This window comes from Alternaria alternata, assembly GCF_001642055.1.
Source record: "Alternaria alternata strain SRC1lrK2f unplaced genomic scaffold CC77scaffold_6, whole genome shotgun sequence".
Classification (NCBI taxonomy): domain Eukaryota; kingdom Fungi; phylum Ascomycota; class Dothideomycetes; order Pleosporales; family Pleosporaceae; genus Alternaria; species Alternaria alternata.
This window is the reverse complement of record NW_017306195.1, coordinates 366,346-383,080: the sequence shown is the minus strand read 5'-3', so window position 1 is coordinate 383,080 and position 16,735 is coordinate 366,346. Positions and strand designations below refer to the sequence as shown.

The 16,735-nt window shown below is 52.2% G+C and overlaps 4 protein-coding genes across 4 annotated transcripts; 2 read left to right on the top strand and 2 right to left on the bottom strand.

Annotated features, from left to right (window-relative positions):
* Positions 1-898: 898 nt before the first annotated feature.
* CC77DRAFT_731178 (hypothetical protein) lies at positions 899-1,920 on the bottom strand. Its single transcript, XM_018532969.1, has 2 exons — positions 1,658-1,920; positions 899-1,610 (listed from the first exon to the last, which is right to left on the bottom strand). The coding sequence occupies exons 1-2, from the start codon at positions 1,808-1,810 to the stop codon at positions 1,254-1,256; spliced, it is 510 nt and encodes a 169-aa protein (XP_018387883.1). The 5' UTR covers positions 1,811-1,920; the 3' UTR covers positions 899-1,253.
* An 881-nt stretch (positions 1,921-2,801) lies between these two features.
* On the top strand, positions 2,802-5,758 carry CC77DRAFT_731687 (hypothetical protein). Its single transcript, XM_018532971.1, has 2 exons — positions 2,802-3,370; positions 3,422-5,758. The coding sequence occupies exons 1-2, from the start codon at positions 3,165-3,167 to the stop codon at positions 5,619-5,621; spliced, it is 2,406 nt and encodes an 801-aa protein (XP_018387882.1). The 5' UTR covers positions 2,802-3,164; the 3' UTR covers positions 5,622-5,758.
* Positions 5,759-5,769: 11 nt separating this feature from the next.
* Positions 5,770-6,411, top strand: CC77DRAFT_732031 (hypothetical protein). The gene is made up of 2 exons (XM_018532972.1): positions 5,770-6,257; positions 6,316-6,411. The coding sequence occupies exons 1-2, from the start codon at positions 5,896-5,898 to the stop codon at positions 6,320-6,322; spliced, it is 369 nt and encodes a 122-aa protein (XP_018387881.1). The 5' UTR covers positions 5,770-5,895; the 3' UTR covers positions 6,323-6,411.
* A 745-nt stretch (positions 6,412-7,156) lies between these two features.
* On the bottom strand, positions 7,157-11,226 carry CC77DRAFT_1007005 (hypothetical protein; the record flags this gene model as incomplete). Its single annotated transcript, XM_018523454.1, has 3 exons — positions 7,157-7,841; positions 7,918-9,031; positions 9,078-11,226. 3 exons carry the CDS (start codon positions 11,224-11,226, stop codon positions 7,157-7,159), a joined length of 3,948 nt encoding a protein of 1,315 aa, XP_018387880.1.
* Between the last annotated feature and the right edge of the window lie 5,509 nt (positions 11,227-16,735).

Sequence of the window (16,735 nt, the reverse complement as noted above, 5' to 3'; positions counted from 1 at the left end):
CATAGGGCAGCGATGAGCCGCAAGACCATGTGTTCGGGACCCAATTGGGGACCTTTTGGGCAGCGAAGGATTCAACAATGAGACGGAGTGACATGCCAAATGTGAGTCACACGCCATGATAGGAACGGAGCGCATTCTCTAGGCTATAGAGTGGAATGGTTTGCGCGAACGAACTGAAGCTGGATAGTGCGGTGAAATGAAAGCGTTCACAATCCCATCTTTCAATTTCGCTCGGGTTCCGACGAGATGGTGGATTTGTGGTGGGCTCCAGGGCTGCGCTTAGCGAGTGTCCCACGCGTTCCTCCACCCAACCAGCGCTAGCCCAACGGCGAAGACGACATCAGATAGAAGAGCGCGACCGGAGTCTTGATATAAAAGGAGCGAAGCCTAAGAAGCAGTTCAAAAGGCTGGGACAAGGGCTTCTGGGAGTTGACGTGCAGTAGGTCATCGTGCATATGATTGTGCTACCTACGATCTCAGTACCATGCCCAACAACTTGTCGATTGTGGAACCAAATACTCATCGTTTTTAGGCATCGTGGCATCCTGCAGGTTTTCGCGATATGTCTGGTGCAGATTCTCTCCCATATTTGCGATGGTGTTTTCCAAGTTGCAGGTACATGACTGTGTACCGTGGTACAATGGCTGCCGATATCGCATCAATCTGACACAGGCTTCAAGCCAAAGATTTTGATATCTGCACGGTGTCTGCGATGTGCCGAAATGATTCAGCCATGATTCTTTGCCGGTTGCACGAAGAGTCTAATCAGACGTCAGTGGAAGAAGTTTGTATACGGAGGCCCTTTGGAGCAAGTCGGCAACCCGTATTTGTCCGCTACCCCGCGGCGGAACTGAATTGATGTCACAACGAAGGTTAGCTGAGCATTTGACGTGTGCGACGAGCGCTGTTCATAACCTGGTGTTCGGCACTGACTGGGTCGCGCAGAGTGCTGCAACTGAGCCGAAGCGAATGTGTTCTGAGTGGCAATCGTCAAGCATCACGGCATATCCATGGCGCAGACGTGGGTTGAGAGGGGGCCACAGTAGTACAAGAGTCAACGTCATGTGTGGTGGTGTAGGTGCATTGGACGAGCGGTCACCTTTTCAGAGAGGGACCACTGCACCATTTCGTCTTACAGCAATGGCACCAGCGAATGACAAAGGTGAGCAGGATGCACTACATGGGAGTTTTGATGGTGGTGGTGGTGTGTTTTACCACGACTGCGTGGAGCTTGATCTAGCAACGACGAAAATTCAAGACGCTGTACTTTGTGTATAGAGTCCGTGCCATGACGACGGTCGATCACGACATGATGAGAGGAGCGCGGCAGCGGCCACCTCGGATACGATAACGGTCATCGTGCGTGTGACGTTCGCGATCGAGGTGCCGTGGAAGGTGCAGGTTGGGGCATTGGTCGCATTCAGATGCACATCATTTGCTCTGGTTCTGGCCAGACTTGTTGAGAGTATTGCGCTGCTCGATGTGGTGCGTCTCTTCACCGGAAAGTTTGGTGGGGTAGTGTAGACGACTAGGCGAGTAAGCAACGCTTGACGGGCCGCGTGATTAGAGCTGCGTCCGAGGCGATTCGATGGGGTTGTTACACCGATACGCTGTCTTGCGTGTGAGTGCGTTAGTGCCGGGCAGGGCAAGTGCTAACAAGATGTGATTTGCGTGGTTCTGGCAACGTAGCGCCAGTCAGACTCGAGACCGAACAACGAGAGCTCGCAGTGGCGAAAGGACACATGTTATGCTTCGCGTCGTGGAGATTAATGAAGGTAACGATGGTGAAAGTGCTCTGTTGTTCCTGCATGGTAAGCGCGATTGACGTGGCCGAGCCAGGAGGAAACGAGTTAGCTGTTAATAAACGATGCAGTGCTGAGGCTCCATGACGTGAACCGTGAAGAAAGGCAAGGAAAAGTTCGATGGAGCTAGGAAGGTCTGCCTGCCCTACGACCGTTCACCGTGTGATGCTGCAGAGAATCGCGGGCGTTGTGGTAATACACGATAGATAACGCCAAGGCGAGGTGTGATCAGCAGCCGAGGACGCCGTTCGAGTCTAGCAGGCGGGCGACAAGCTTTGGTGACGGCTGCATCGAGCGTCGCGGGCGTTGAAGCCGTGGTTCTGACGAGCGAGGGTGCTGGTCGTGGCTCTTGCGAGGGCGGTGAAGTGGTGCATCGAGGTGCAGTCCGCCCTCGCCTTCAGCCCTCACAGACAGGCGAACGGCTCGCATCAACGAGGGCCGGGCAATCCCGGTTTCACGTCGTTCCAACGGAGACGATGCACGACCACTCAAACCGATGGATGTTGCGCATCTGAGGCAGCCAATGGCCACGCGACTGGCTATTATTACGACCAAGACACCTATGATCAGCATCAGGGTGGCCGGGTGGGCAGGGTGGACAGGGTGAAGCAGTGTGGGTGCATGGCGAAACTGTTGCAGACTCGGCCTCGGAGGGCAGGCCTCCCCTACACGGGCGGCAGAGTGGAGTGAGCAGTCGACATGGCAATTCAACTGAGGGCAGCTGTTGCGGCTGGCAACGAGGGCGTCTGCATGCACACTCAACCAAGAAATGGTGTGGAGGCTGGCTGCGTCACTCGTAGCGGTACTGCGCAGCCTGGTGCAGACATGCCATGACTGAAAGGGCCGTAGAGGGCGGCAGAGACAGCCCCTCCTCCAACCACTAGGTGTTGGAGGTTGACTGGGCAGCGACGGATGCGGTGCGCGCCCAACGATTAGACGCATTGCATGAAAGAGCTAGCCCGCTATAAGGCAGTTTATAGTACCACGCCGTTTTGAATTTTACGGGCGGGGGAAAAGTTTCGTGTGTCGAAGCCCGAATAACGCCTGCATGCCTGCCTGCCAGCCTGCTGCACACGAACTCGCCCGTCATACTCTGCATCTGCCTCGCATATCCTCCTGCTTCCCTCGTCCCCTTTGCTCTGATCTTCTTTCCCCCCCCTTCACCCACACCGTCTTCATGAGACGGTAGCACCCCCAAAGACGCCCGTGCTAATAATGCGCTCTCGACGTCTCGCCTGATTGTCAAGGATCGCCCCGCGACGCTTTTATTATCGATAGAGCCGCTAGATATTTTGCCGACTCCTGCCCTCTGCGCGCCTGTGAAGCCCGCTACTCTCCCACAGAACAAACGCCGCTGCCAACATGGCGAGCCCACAGGAGATGCAGCCTACTGTCGAGGACTGCTTCTCCGATGACAGCGAAGGCGGCTCTATTCCTTTCCAGGGCCGGCGCTCGCCCAATGCCGCTAACGTCTCCACCAAGCGCTCGCACCCATCCGACTTGGATAAAGAAATGCCGCCCGCTCAGGAGAGGGCGCCGACCAACATCGACCTTCGCTCCGACTCAGGGTACAGCAGCTACACCACCGCCACCGTCAGCAGCACTAATTCCGCTCAAAGTGCTCCTCCCCAGCGCAGCCCGCCCCAGGTGCCTGCTGCCCCAGTCCCTCCTCAGCAAGAGGCTCCCAAGATCCGCCGACGCCCTACCGTCTCAGAGTCGACCAAGCCCTCCTCCAAGGCTTCGTCCCGACCCAAGTCAATCTCCCGCACTGCCTCGACCTCGTCCAAACCCCCAGCCATCATCCAGCAACGTGAACGCCGGCCGACCGTTACCCAGGATCCTCGCCCGGACCACAGAGATCGTCGTGATAGCAGAGTCGAACCGGAATGTGCCGACCCCAGGCGCACCAAGTACGACCCCAACGCGCCTGCCCCAGCTCCCCGTCGTCATAACATCCGCCCTGAGATTCACCCATCTCAATCCGCTCGCGACGTGAATCGCCCTTCCCAAGAAGACACCCGCTCAATGCGTTCTGATCCCACCCCCTCCCCGTACTACCCGGACCAGCGCCAGTCCTACTACTCACACGCTGGTGCCGTTATCCAGCCAGCCACGACACGTCCCCGTCGTCCCTCTGTGTCTCGACCCGTCAGCTACAGCGGTGAGCCTGGACCCCAGTACCACTGGACTCAGGGAGCGCCTGGAGGATATGCAGGCCACCCGCAAGATCATGGCCCGCCCCTCTCCCAGTCTGCGCTTTACCGTCAAAGCTATTCAGGCCAGATGGGCCCCCCACCCGGACCATATGGAGCGGCACCTGTATACCACCCTCAGTACGGCTACGGGATGGCCCCGTCTTACGACGGCATGCAAAGGCCAGGCATGACACACCGCAACTCGACCAATATTGCACGCAATGGACCTGCACCACCCCTTGTCATCGACCAAGCTCCGCGTGATCAGTATTCGGCAAGGCGCGGCCAGCCTCAGAGCGCTACACAGCCCAGGTTTCCACCCCAGAAGCAGCTCCAGGGCGAGGCCTACGAGAGCTACAGCGAATCTGAGAGTGCATCGTCTGACGAAGACGACGACTATGAAGCCGAGCCCCATCCCGACGATCGCTATGCCCAGCGTGCGCTCATGCCGCCTCCTCCCCAAAAGCTTGAGCGGACCAAGTCCAAAGCGAAGCCCAAGAGCAAGAGCAAGAAACTGCAGCGTCCATCCATCTCCCACGCCTACACCACCTCGGAGGTCGAGCAAGTTCGCGCTGACCGCCGCAAGTCCCAGCCTGTCGTTGTCAACCACGACCACCCTACCAGCCGTCACCGTACAACCAAGAGCACAAACGAACCGTCTCGCCGACAGTCAGTCAGCCGACCTCCTCCTCCACCGCGTGAAATTCAAACCGAATATCCCGCCAGAGGTGGTCAGGTCTATGTGCACGACAGCACTAAGGCTGAGCGGCGTCGATCAGCTCATTACGGGAAGTCTTATAACGACAGACATGCTGAGGCCAGGGAATATGAACGCCTCGAAGCTGAAGCCAACGCTAAAGCTGATGCTAGGGCTAGACGCGAGGCTGATAGACGCGAGGCCGAGAAAGCCGAGGCGCGATACCAGGCTGAGCAGGAGCGCAAACGTGAAAAACGTAATTCAAAGGTCTATTACCAACCTCCCGCCGCGTTCGACAGTAGCGACGAGTATGAGTCCGAAGTCGAGGCTCCCATCCCCGAAGCTCCAGCTCCTCCTCGCCGCCGCCGTCCTACTGATGCGGAAGGCCGCAAGGTCAAAGAGCGTGCTCCACCGAAGGCCAGGCGAGATGAGATGAAAGCGTTGGAATACATCAACCATCAACGCGGTACTGATGCTCCGTTGATCGACCACATCCACAGTGCCGCAAAGAGAGCTTCTAGGGTACCGTCAATTCCCTCTCATTCTGGCTCCTCTGGAAGTGACAGGCACACGGCCGTCACCAGCAACGGCAACAACGAGATTCGCCTCAGAGTAGACGCGAATGCCCCACTCAGCCTGCAGTTCAACGGCGACATGGAGGGTCGCACTATGCGACTCATCCCAGGCGAGGACGGCATGGCAGAACTCGTCATTAGCGGAAATCCTGACGGTGGCAGCGAGAAAGGCAGCAATGCAGGTGACAGGAAGGCATTGGTCACGCGGAGACAAGCAGAGGAGATGAACGAAGGCAGTATACGCAGCCACCGTAGTAGACGCGAAAGCCGAGTAGTACGAGATTCTCAAGACGATAGGATTGAGGTGCAGCGACCACTGCGTCGCCGCGCCAATTCCCATTACGTTAACTGAGAATCTTCGAACCTCTGGCATTCGCCCACACCACAAAGATGCGTAGACCGACTTCGACCTTTCCTCCACACGTTACACGCCTGTTCCGAACCTTATCCTTGTCTGACCGGCAATTTTCATTCGATCTTATTTCCTTCGTTGGGTGGATGATTTTCAGACCAAAAGCTTTTCACGAGCGTGGACAGCCTTCTGCGGCAGACCTGCTCAACAAAAAAGTTCGGATCGGTTTCTTCATCGCGCTTTCGATTTTGGTACGGTTACCCACTCGCGCTGCATGTTTGTATGTTTGCTGTGTTCCTTGCGACAGTGCAGGTTACATTGTTATTGTTTGCTAGACTGGAACGCTCACGCACACCAACATATAATGCGTAAGGGCGGTCGCGCCATCTGGACCTTTGGATCGATCACAGATTGTACGGTTATCTTCTTCCTACCTTTCGTCGCGCCTTTTTTGAGCGTTCCCCACACCACCCCCCTTCCTTTTTCTTTCCCTGCACTATACCAGCTCCTCACGGAGGCTTTTCGGACCTTTTTGTTTGGCGGATGTAATACCCTTTTTTCTCTATCACTTGTTGTGGCTGGATCTACGTGGCAGCAGAAATGTGTGGGATTTCTTTTTTTCGCTTGTCGCAAAAAGTAAGCAAAGGTCGATGTGTTGGCAACGGCTACGACGCTTATGATGATGGTTGTATGGATCATGAACTACGCAGCGCTTTGAATGTTTTCCATTTCTTTCTTTACATAGCTGAGTGGGATTGATGGATAGAACTGATCTAGAGGATACTGCAGCTAGCCTGTAAGCATCACTTGGGATTACAATCACATCTCTTCCACCCTCTAGTAATCAGTGTACCCTGTGTTGGTTCACCGCAAATGTGATGCGTAATGATGCCACTGACCTCAGCTTGCGTATCTGCTTTTTCATACCGCATATGCAACCAGCCCACGCTCACCCCATCCCAATTCGGCCCACAATGCTCCGACATGTCCCACACGTTGTTCTTTTTCCCAGTGTTCCAGACCATTGTTTCGGTACTGTAAGAAACGGGGAAGTGCCGGTACTAGACGTATTGGTGGTGTCTGTTTGGACGGAGATTTCCGGCATTACTAGTCATATTTACATAGGTATGATATACCCGCCTCACTTGCCTTGCTTGTGTTGGGCGAGTGAATGCATGGTGGGTTGCCTACGTGTCGAGATTTGAAATGAGATGTACATGGCCAGCTTAGTAGGAAAGTAAAAAGTGAAGCAACCATTGAATTTATCCGATGACATGTCAGTGACATATGCCTGACGGTCTTCTCTCTTCAAAACCCGGGGTACCATCACTACGTTGAGTGGCTCTGCTGTTCCAACATCGATTCTGCTTCTTGCTCTTGAGCGGAATATTGCGGAGAAAGCGGCCTCCGCTCACCTTCCAGAAGTGAGCTGTTCGTATCAGCCACTCCTCTGCTTCCGACCGATGACTCTTCGTCACCAACTTCATCCGGCCTAGCTGCCTCAGGCCCATCAACCCATTCGATACCCTCCGCATCTACGAGCTCAACACCCATCTGACATCTCCCTTCCGATCCTTGAACCAACCTAATCTCGTCATTTTGTCACTGTTGGCGAAACCTTCAACGCCCTGCTCTTCGATTAGACTAATTAGACCATCGCTCCCAGCAACCATGGTAAGTACGTCTGCCAAGCACTCTATAGGGTGCTGCAGAGATGAGCTTGGATACACGATCTGCAAGCTCACGATGAGAACAATCAGGATGATTATGAGCAAAATGAGAATGGTCAGAGAGATCCAGGTAGCAACCTCATTCATGACCAGGACTTCGAAACGTTCCGTGAACGTTGCGTTAATAACACCATCTTGCCAGTCAAGGGCATTCTTATAAACCGCTCTCCCAGAATCATCAGCTGAACGGTAACCACCAAGTTGCGATGATCCAGAGTGAGCAAAGTGCTTGAAGAAGGTCTGCAAGGTCTTTTCGGAGTGCCAGAATAGTGTGGTTGTGTTTAGCAGTGCATCTGAGTTCTTGTTGGTAAGGTGCCAGTTTGCGTAGGACATGAAGTCGACATTGAGACCGCGGTCGCGGTCGCGGATGTTGAAGCGCTCGCTTTCTGTTTCCTCAATGCTCTTGTTGTATGAGAGCCAAGAGTGTGCCCCTCTTGGAGCGATGACATACGGAGCTGTGAGAAGCTGGGTCATGAACAAATGACCGTAACTGGTAAAGGAAATGGTCAGCTTTCCATGCATAACTCATGAGCGCGATGTGGTAAACCAAAAGCTAAAGTGCTCACCTAACATTTCCATCAGCATCGTTTCGTGTTGGTTCAGGATACACAATATCCCAGGCGTACTCCCATGCATTCTGATCAGGCTGAGTATCAGATAACAAGACGAAGTCCAGGACGTTTCCGGAGCTCCTGGCTACGATAACGCTAGCATTCGCGACCTCGATGATCGGCGCACAGTTCATTATAGACATCGTAGGTTCCTCTGTGAAGTAGAGAAGCTCCTCACTTGCATTTCCAAAAGTGTCGCCATTATTCTGGTAAGTTGTGTTGAGTTCGGCTCCAGAGATTTCTGCCGTCGCTCCCGGTCCAACAATCCATTTTATGGTAAAATTACGATACCAAGAACCATGGACAACTACGTTCTCAGGTCCGCTACTGGGACGTGAGAAAGATTCACAGCGAGTTTCAGTCGTGTTTTCAGTCACAGTTGTAGTGCAATTCTGAGACAAATCAGCAGGGTCTTCTGGTTCAAGCATTGAGCTGTTGCTAGTCCAGTATGCAACAACAGCTTGCCCACCCGGATCTGTGCCATTCGCACAGCATGACAATCGTCTTGGAATTGAAAAGACAGATGTATTGTACAACTCGCCGTTGAAAAGGGTAGTCGGTAGAGCAAACCCTGGTAAAGTCTCGTTCTTCCGGTCTGGGTAAACGTCTGCGGCTCGGTTGAGCCAGCTGGAGTTTGGCACGACGATCGGAGAACATTCCAACCGACTTCGAAGTGCAGATGTAATAGAAGAGATGTTGGCGGGTGAACTCAGGGGATCTGAATTCGAATGGTTCTCATCTTCAGAGGTCGCCTTCGAAGACATTGTGACGTTTGGTAACGGATCTATATCGAGGGGAGTGAAAACCCATTCATCTTTCGTGCATGGTAGTTGTGGTGGGTCGAGAATGATCTCGTCTAGCGCATTATATAACCACTGAATCTTTGACGCTTCCAACAAGGATTCAGTTATCTCGAAATGACGTTCACGTGTGCCATCGTCGCTTTGATAAAAGTTTAAAGGTTCTTGCCGTAGCGAAAACGGTGCTGTGATGGTGTTATCTGCATCTATTATTGGCTGCTCTTGTGTGACTGCCTGTCTCTCAAAGACAGCAGCCATAGATATAATGACTGTTCAATCAGCTACATGTCTTTATTGGAGCAAGAAATTACTTACGAATTTGTGACAGAGTTGTTCCGGCAGCAACAAGACATAGGATCCAATGTTTGCGTAGCGCTGCTTTCACAGCAGCCCACACCCAGTACGAAGATTGGTACGTCAAAGATGCTCCCCGTTTGGGAGCCACTGGGTTTCGCGACATAGAGAGATATGGCTGCAAACCCCGCATAGGCTTGTCAACGCCATCCCAGCTCAGACCAATTCCCACTGCGATCAGTGTAGCTATAAGGGAGTGAGGCGAGAAAGTTGTGTTGAAAAGGCCCACATCGACTTCGTAGGTGAATGCAGTACGGGAGAGCTTTTTCTCTCGTGCATATCCGCGAAGAATCAAAATGGCTACTGTAGTAGCAAAGAGATAAGCTAACAATGCGAAGAGCCACCTTTTGTGGAGCATTGAGGGCCTCCAGTCGTTTCCAATGCTGGCTTTAGATTTTGGAGAGCCTGGGGACAGTTCCTTCTTCCTAGCAAGTAAGTCTGACCCTTCAGCTTTGACTGCCTCACATTTCGATGTACCCTCCGAAAGAATGCTTCCTCGCAAATTGTAAGTTCGTGATTCAATCGTCTCTTGTATGTGTGGTCGGCTATGTCCAGCTAGTGTTTGTAATGTAGCCATAGGAGGTGAATCGATTTTGAGGAGTGAAGCTGTCCCAATAATAGCCGCAGGATCCGATCTGAGGCCTAGCGGTCGTCGTCTGACCGATACGCTAAATATTATGCTTGTTAGATAGCATGCCAAGAGCAGGAAGAGCACGGATAGCGTTATCCCAATCTCAGTAATAACCAAAATCCTTCCCCTCACGTGTGTAACACTACCAGGTGCACTCTCTAGCTCTAGGACGTCTGATTCTGTGATAGACGATAGCAAGAGCTCCTTCGCGAAACGCGTTCGAAGCATGCTAGCTTCCATCTCTAGTGTGTCACTCTCCAGCATGCTGGAAACGTTCTGGCCGAACTTGTCTACAAGAAGTGTGGATATCCCCTCAAAATCGCCATGGACAGTAAGCGGTATGGTAATGTACTTGGCCCAATTGCTGTTGTGAAAGGAAATATCGTCCAATAAGGCAAAATCAATAGCTTTTTTCGGTACGGACTGGCTACGTCGCTCGAGCTCAGAAACGTCAAAGGAGATGGACGTTCCGGCTCCGCCAGTCGATACGGTGACTGGCATGGCAGCTGCGTTGTATTGCGGAGTGCATACAGCAGATCGTACCGTGAGATTTTCCCATGAGGCTAGTTCACCTTCGGTATAGTCGATCCATGGCGGCGATACAAGAAGCAGATCACGCCCCACACATTGCTCAGACAAGCTATGTATGAAAGTGCGAGACCATTGTTCGAGGACCATGTTCCCACTAGCGAGAATTTCCGGCGTCTGGCCGTACTCATCAACAAGAGTTTGCCACGACACGTAGTCAGAGGACATATTTTTCCAGAGTAGGCCACCATCCGTTGAAAAGGTATCGCTCTGAAAGAACTCACCCGTCATCACCAATAGCCCATCCCAGACATCGATGGGTCCTTGAATCCGAACCTCACAACCGTCCTGCGATCGAATCTGCAATCCTTTGGACTTGACGGTACAAACATCGTTCGGGCACGCATCGTTTGACTGTGAGACGTTCGCGGCTGTGTAACTGATATCTAGAATGCTCTTATCAGATAGAACCATTGGTGTACAATGATAGTCTAAATGGAACACCTCAGTCTCTGCTTGCCAGATACCGTTCTCGAGTGATACGCGATCGATGCCGCTGTTAGATGCGCCGAAGGGCACAATGAGATATGAGTCGAACATCCACATCGATGTGGAGACGTTGAAAAGATATCCACTGATAGTGCGGGAGTAAGTATCTCTTCGGGGTACAAGTTGAATAGGTAATAACTCTTTCCCCGTTGTCTGACCAGCTGCGTATCGTTGTAGTTGCACACTCTCCTTTGTCAAAACATCCTTTGCAACTAACAGGGACGACGAGAAGGCTGAGATGCCGAGTATGCTGACGCCAGCTGCAAGCGAAGATAAGGTTAGGGCCCATCCTCTGTATCCGCCACTCCGCTTTCGAGAAAAACCTATGAAGATGCTTTTCCACCACACCCTGGGCGAGTAGAATAGGGTGAACTTTGCTTTGACGGTCTCCGGGCTCGCCATGCGCGCGTACGCTTCTGTTCTTTTTACGTCCTCGGCAATCTGGACAATAGCCTGTGTGAAGAAGACTGCAACGATGGTGGGCGTGTATCTCCACCCAAAGAACAGTCCCGTGGACCCAACTTCATCTCCAAGTCCATGATTCTTATAGGACTGCCAGCAAAGTGTTGCCAAGACGATAGACAGTACGAGTGACACTGCACCTAGGGCGATCAGGTAAGGGCGCCGCAGGGTGTAGGGTAGCCATTCGGTAGATTTCTGTAGATTTTGGTCCTGGTAATCTGCTATTAGATCATCAGCCGATGTCTAGCTTAGTAGATAGAAGTGTTTCGCACAAGGTTCGCGCTTTTGGGTGTTGTCCGGAGTTCTTATGCACTGCTGATCCAGCGAGTCGCATTCATCTACTGCATTCAGTGGAGTGACTGGTAGACCTGCGCAATCATAGCTGGTGTCCAAGAGTGTTTCTTGCTCGTGTATAGCATGAGGAGGGGTGTCGATTCGCGATACGGGCTCATACTGCCCCAGTATTCGTGACTCAGGCCTGGACACGCTGCCAACGGTGCTGCTTTGCACACTTTGCTCATGTCGCGTGTCATCGTCAAAGTATTCGCTATCAGGAAGCGATATCTACGAATAACGTTCATGCGGCTCTGGTGACGAATTAGTATTTGGTCGCGACATGTTGTCCGCACAATTAATCGCAGGACGCGGCTCCCAGGCAACTCTTGAGGTGGTCTGGCTAGATCTTACCGGTGGTAGATGAATGCTGAAATAGACAGAACAGGAGGCTCACCGGTTTCAGGCAAGCAGCTCTAGTGTTGTAAGGCTGGGCACCATACTGGTTGCTGGCCACGCAACGATTACGGTCAGCATGCACAGCCTGGTTACGCCCGACAGTCCCTCATAGAAATATAACGTCCACTAGCTAACATAAGCCCAACTGATGTTATCACAAGGGCCTGGCACTGGGTACAAAAATCCGGTGACAATGCAGCTTTCGTTGATGTATGATGACATCTAGGCCGCAATGTACAAATCCCGAAGTCGGTGTCAACGCTAGTGCCCAAACCGGAAGGCGCTTCGCGTGGGGACAGGTGGTCGACCAACGATTGTGAGATACGACCGTAACACGAAAAGTCCTTGAAAGGGAGCAACGAGATGTTACATAGAAGCAGGTGATAAATGCATCCGACACGTACTTCAACCTCACGAAAAAGAATCACAAAAAAAAGTCAAGTATTTCTTATAGTACTGTGGCCACTATATGTGCTTTGCGAGAGCAAGACCATGGTTGTTGGCGCTCCCACATCGATCACAGTATGCGCAAACTGTGTGGTTGTAGAAGAAGGACCAAACCACGAGAGAAATAAAGTTCCTCTTACAGGAAACTGGACTACTTAGGTTCAGTATTGATACATGAGCATCAATAACTGAATGACCTCTAGTATGACGCCAACCTCATACTTCTGGGCCGCCGATGGGCTGGCTCATCAATCACTGTAGACTGAATCCTCTAAAAGACCAAATTAATCTTGACAAACACCCAAACACCTTACATGGACAATGTTATGCCAGGATGAGTGTACATAGCGAACGTCTCAAGACTGCCATACACAAGACGGCTTTAGGTGAGCTGGAACACCTCGTCCTGCCAGCCATACGTCCTTGCGAGGTGCCGACTGAAGCGCCGAACCCATACGGAAGGTAGTAGTACGCTGTTCATCAGCATCGTTGTCCTGATCATCGTTGTCATGCAGAGCTGCGATATCGTGAGAACCAGCTTTCTTGGTACCACTCAAGTTGATTCTATTGGATTTACCAGTGATCTGCTTCGTAGGGTCATGGAGGTCAGTGGGGATAGTGACGTAAATGAAATCGACTGGAGTATAGCATTCAGAAGCCTTATCAAGCTCGGCCCAAAGTGGTTCACGCTGTAGTGTACGTCCTTGATGATACCGCAGACGATATCGTGGGGTGTAGTACCAGTGCAGTCTCTTAAGCGGCCATCTACGGCATACCAGGATGCACCTGAAGCGGCTTCTACGTTTCTGAGAATTTCGAGATTTTTCGGGCTTCGATGCTTGTTGACTGGACAGCGAAACTTCGCGTCTGGTTTCCCCAGATCAGTGAGGTTGGTGCTCTCGAGAGCTGTGTTAGCAGTCGAGTTACATTGCGAGAGATTGATAGCATAGCTTGTGATCAGCTCTGCCTGTCGGTGCTTGACTTAGTACTGGACTCGTTTTGCCTAGGGTAGGAAGAAGCTGAGTTAGCGAAGACTTTCCGACACTATGGACGATTTCGAAAGAAGTGAGGCCGCGAATGGGAAACTTAAGATGCTTGCTCGTTCGTTGGTCTGTAGTAGATTGTCAGGTGTCTCCACCAATGTGTGTGTCTTTATCGTCTACCTGACAGGTAGTTCCTAGAGATATCTGAATAGAGTGATGACATGCTCCAGTTCTTTATCCCGCTTGCGATCACGCTTACCATTAAACTTGATGCCGGCCACATCGTCCTCGACACTGCGATCGCACTCTTGAGTGAAGCAGGCACAGATGCCTAGCGATGAAGACCGGACTGGCTTTAGCTCTTGCATGATATCCAACTGGAAGAATTTAGGAAGGATCATGTCTCAACAAGCGACTCGAAGAAGTTCATCGGGAGCACTTCTTTAGTGCCCAACTTACCGAATCTAGATTGGTCTTATACAGCAAAGAGAGCCTATTTAGCTCGGAGATGCTCGGCACAGTTTGTTCTTCCGTGTCCCACTCTAATATCTGACCATACTTTTCACTGACGAGGCCCATAGCGTGTTCCGTATGCTTGATGATCGCTGGTCGCAGGTGTATCAAGGGCGCCAACTCGTAGTCGAGAAAAGCTAATTTACTTGTTGAATGTTGAACACGAGCATTCAGAAAAATGAGTAGTAGATTTGGACGTGGTTAGATCTTTGAGATTGAAATGGGGAATAGCGTATTGCGCAAGGCCATGAGAGTACCTCTGATGCAGACAAGCATTGAGAATGGACTGGTCGACATCCGGACGATGGCTAATAGTAAGCGTTGGCTAAGCTGAGTCGTCTTCAGGGCAGCCGAAGTAATGGTGTACGTGCTCGAAGTAGTCAAAGATGCCTGCTCGTGTGAACGTAAGGCCTCCGAATCTTGTTCTTCTAAGCAATGCCTGGTGCAATGACTCGGCTACTTGGGCACGGGTAGTGATTTGAGTGATTCTAGCCATTGCCACTGCTGATCGACCGATTCCATGCATGTGTCGGTTGGCGATAACAACACAATGTTTGGGACAATGAGGGGCAGAAGGTTAGGGGTGTTGAGGAAACATTGCGTAACTGTATGCACCACCAAGGGAGAATGTCTGTAGGCTGCAGTGGTGGGATTTCATGATGGATCGCTGGTGAGAGGAAATTCTCGCAGCCTGCGACAGCAAACAGGCGTCAGGGGAGCGCCCTCATGCCGCTGCAGACAACGTCACGAAGTCCATCACTATACAAAAATGTATGGGCTTGTATCAGCAACGGAGAAAATATTGCTAAGCCAATCGCGCAAAGCAACATATGCTTACCTGATGTCTTCTGTCGAGACAAAAGAATGACAGCCGTTCACTTTCAGTGTTTTGCAATTGATGTCTCAGTGCGTCTAGGAGGTCACACATGGTGGTAGTAGTAGTTGTCGCTTTTTACAGTTGCCATAACCCACACGAAGCAGGCACGCCCAGAGACGCGAAGCTCTCCCTCTTTCTCCTCAAAGCCTTACTGCAACCTTCCCCGCTTATACTCAATTTTTCTTCGCTACGTCGCCAAGTTGCGGTGAAAGCCTGTCAAGAGTCGGTCAGATAACGCGCAGATTGTCGTCGGAAGGCCGCAGACGATCGGAAAGCGACACCAGCGCCTAGAAATCACCGTCTCGCTAACGGCACAACCCGGATTCCGATGCGACACGAATTTACGAAGGCGGACCACCGCGCCACATCATACAACTTACGCCCCGCGGTAGAGGTGAGGAACGTTACACGTTATGGTTGGGGGGATGTTTGTTCCGACAGCAACCCTAACGCAAGGGCGGGGATCAGGCTATACGCCAGGCCGGGGAAAGCGGGTTGCGTGGATAAGGCTTGGGAGAAAGGCGTCGGAGTTTACTAGGTAGAAGGCTACGTCGCCTTACCAAAGATGAAACGACGTTGAGGTTACGTTTAGCTCGCGTCTAACGTGCGACCCCATAGCTTCCCATTCGACGTCTCGATGAGATGATGTGATGACAGGTGAGCTTGGCTCAGGCTATCGCTTAACAAAAGTAACCAGAGGAAGGTTTGCGCCACGAGTAGTCGACCGGTAACAGAATTCGTTCGCTATCTTCAAGGACAACATGGAATTATCGTTCGGATGGCGCGGAGGTGAAGAATTTTGCTGCCTGCGTCGCGCATCGAGATCTGATCGCGACCGGCATAATGCTGTAACAAGTGTGTTTGCGGCGCCGAACGCTTCGATCTGCGCTTGCTCGACGATGGCGAGAACAACTTGGATCAGCCATGCCAGAGCGGCCAAAACGCAGGACGGAAGGAGGTCTGAGATGTCACTCTTCTGCCGTAATTTCAACCGGTAGAAAAGGGGCGGAACGATGACACCAACGTCAGTAATGCCTTGGCCGTGACACAGGTCGGCTCGAGCGCCCTTCCAGCAGTGTTCTCGAAGCCTTATTGCAGGAAGTCTCATTCCAGCCTGGGCAAACGTCGCAGGAATTATTCCCGTGTCGCAACCCAACGCGGGTTGCCTATCCGGGTTTGTCCGCACTGCAAGGTGTATGAGTCGATGACAGGCAGTGTAAAAAGCCGTTGCAAAAGTGATGCGGCGGTACCTGGATGGGCATCAAGGGAGTAGCACGAATGCTGATGATCAAGGTGGAGCCAACTTCTTAGGCAAAGTTCCAGACGCCTCGTCTTCCTTTTTTGAGTGGGCAAATCCCAGCCCGCTGGTATCCGGGGAATGCAGCCCGGAGCTCCACTTACCCCATCTTGCTCTGCCGCAAGCCTCGCGTGGGATATGCATACCTATGCACATCGGAGAAGCGGTCAGAGAATTGACTTGGTCGGTCCGGCTTCGATGATGCCTTGCTTGCGACAGCCACCCAAAGGACACTGTGGTGTCTTGCTCGCCCACGTCATCCGCTTGTCGGCTTCTACCCGCGGACCGCCGCGGTGTACTGTACTGTATTGGTTTGCTTCTTCGGGCCGTCTGCGATAGGTATCATCCTTTCTCACGAGCAGGCTTCTGGTAGAGAGGATGCGTGGGACGCTGCGGAAGGGCCTGACAGGCTTGTGTGCCTTGTTTGTCGCATGCATCCTCGCTTCAAGAAAACCATCTCAGACACGTCAATGATGACAGGACGCCCCAGAACAGCCTTGATTCTGCGACCCTGGAACAGGATCAGGGCGTGGGGTGGACTTTGCACCTTCCAGGTGCAACGATGGTCGCGCAACAAGGAGTTGCAACCGTCCGCTTCCC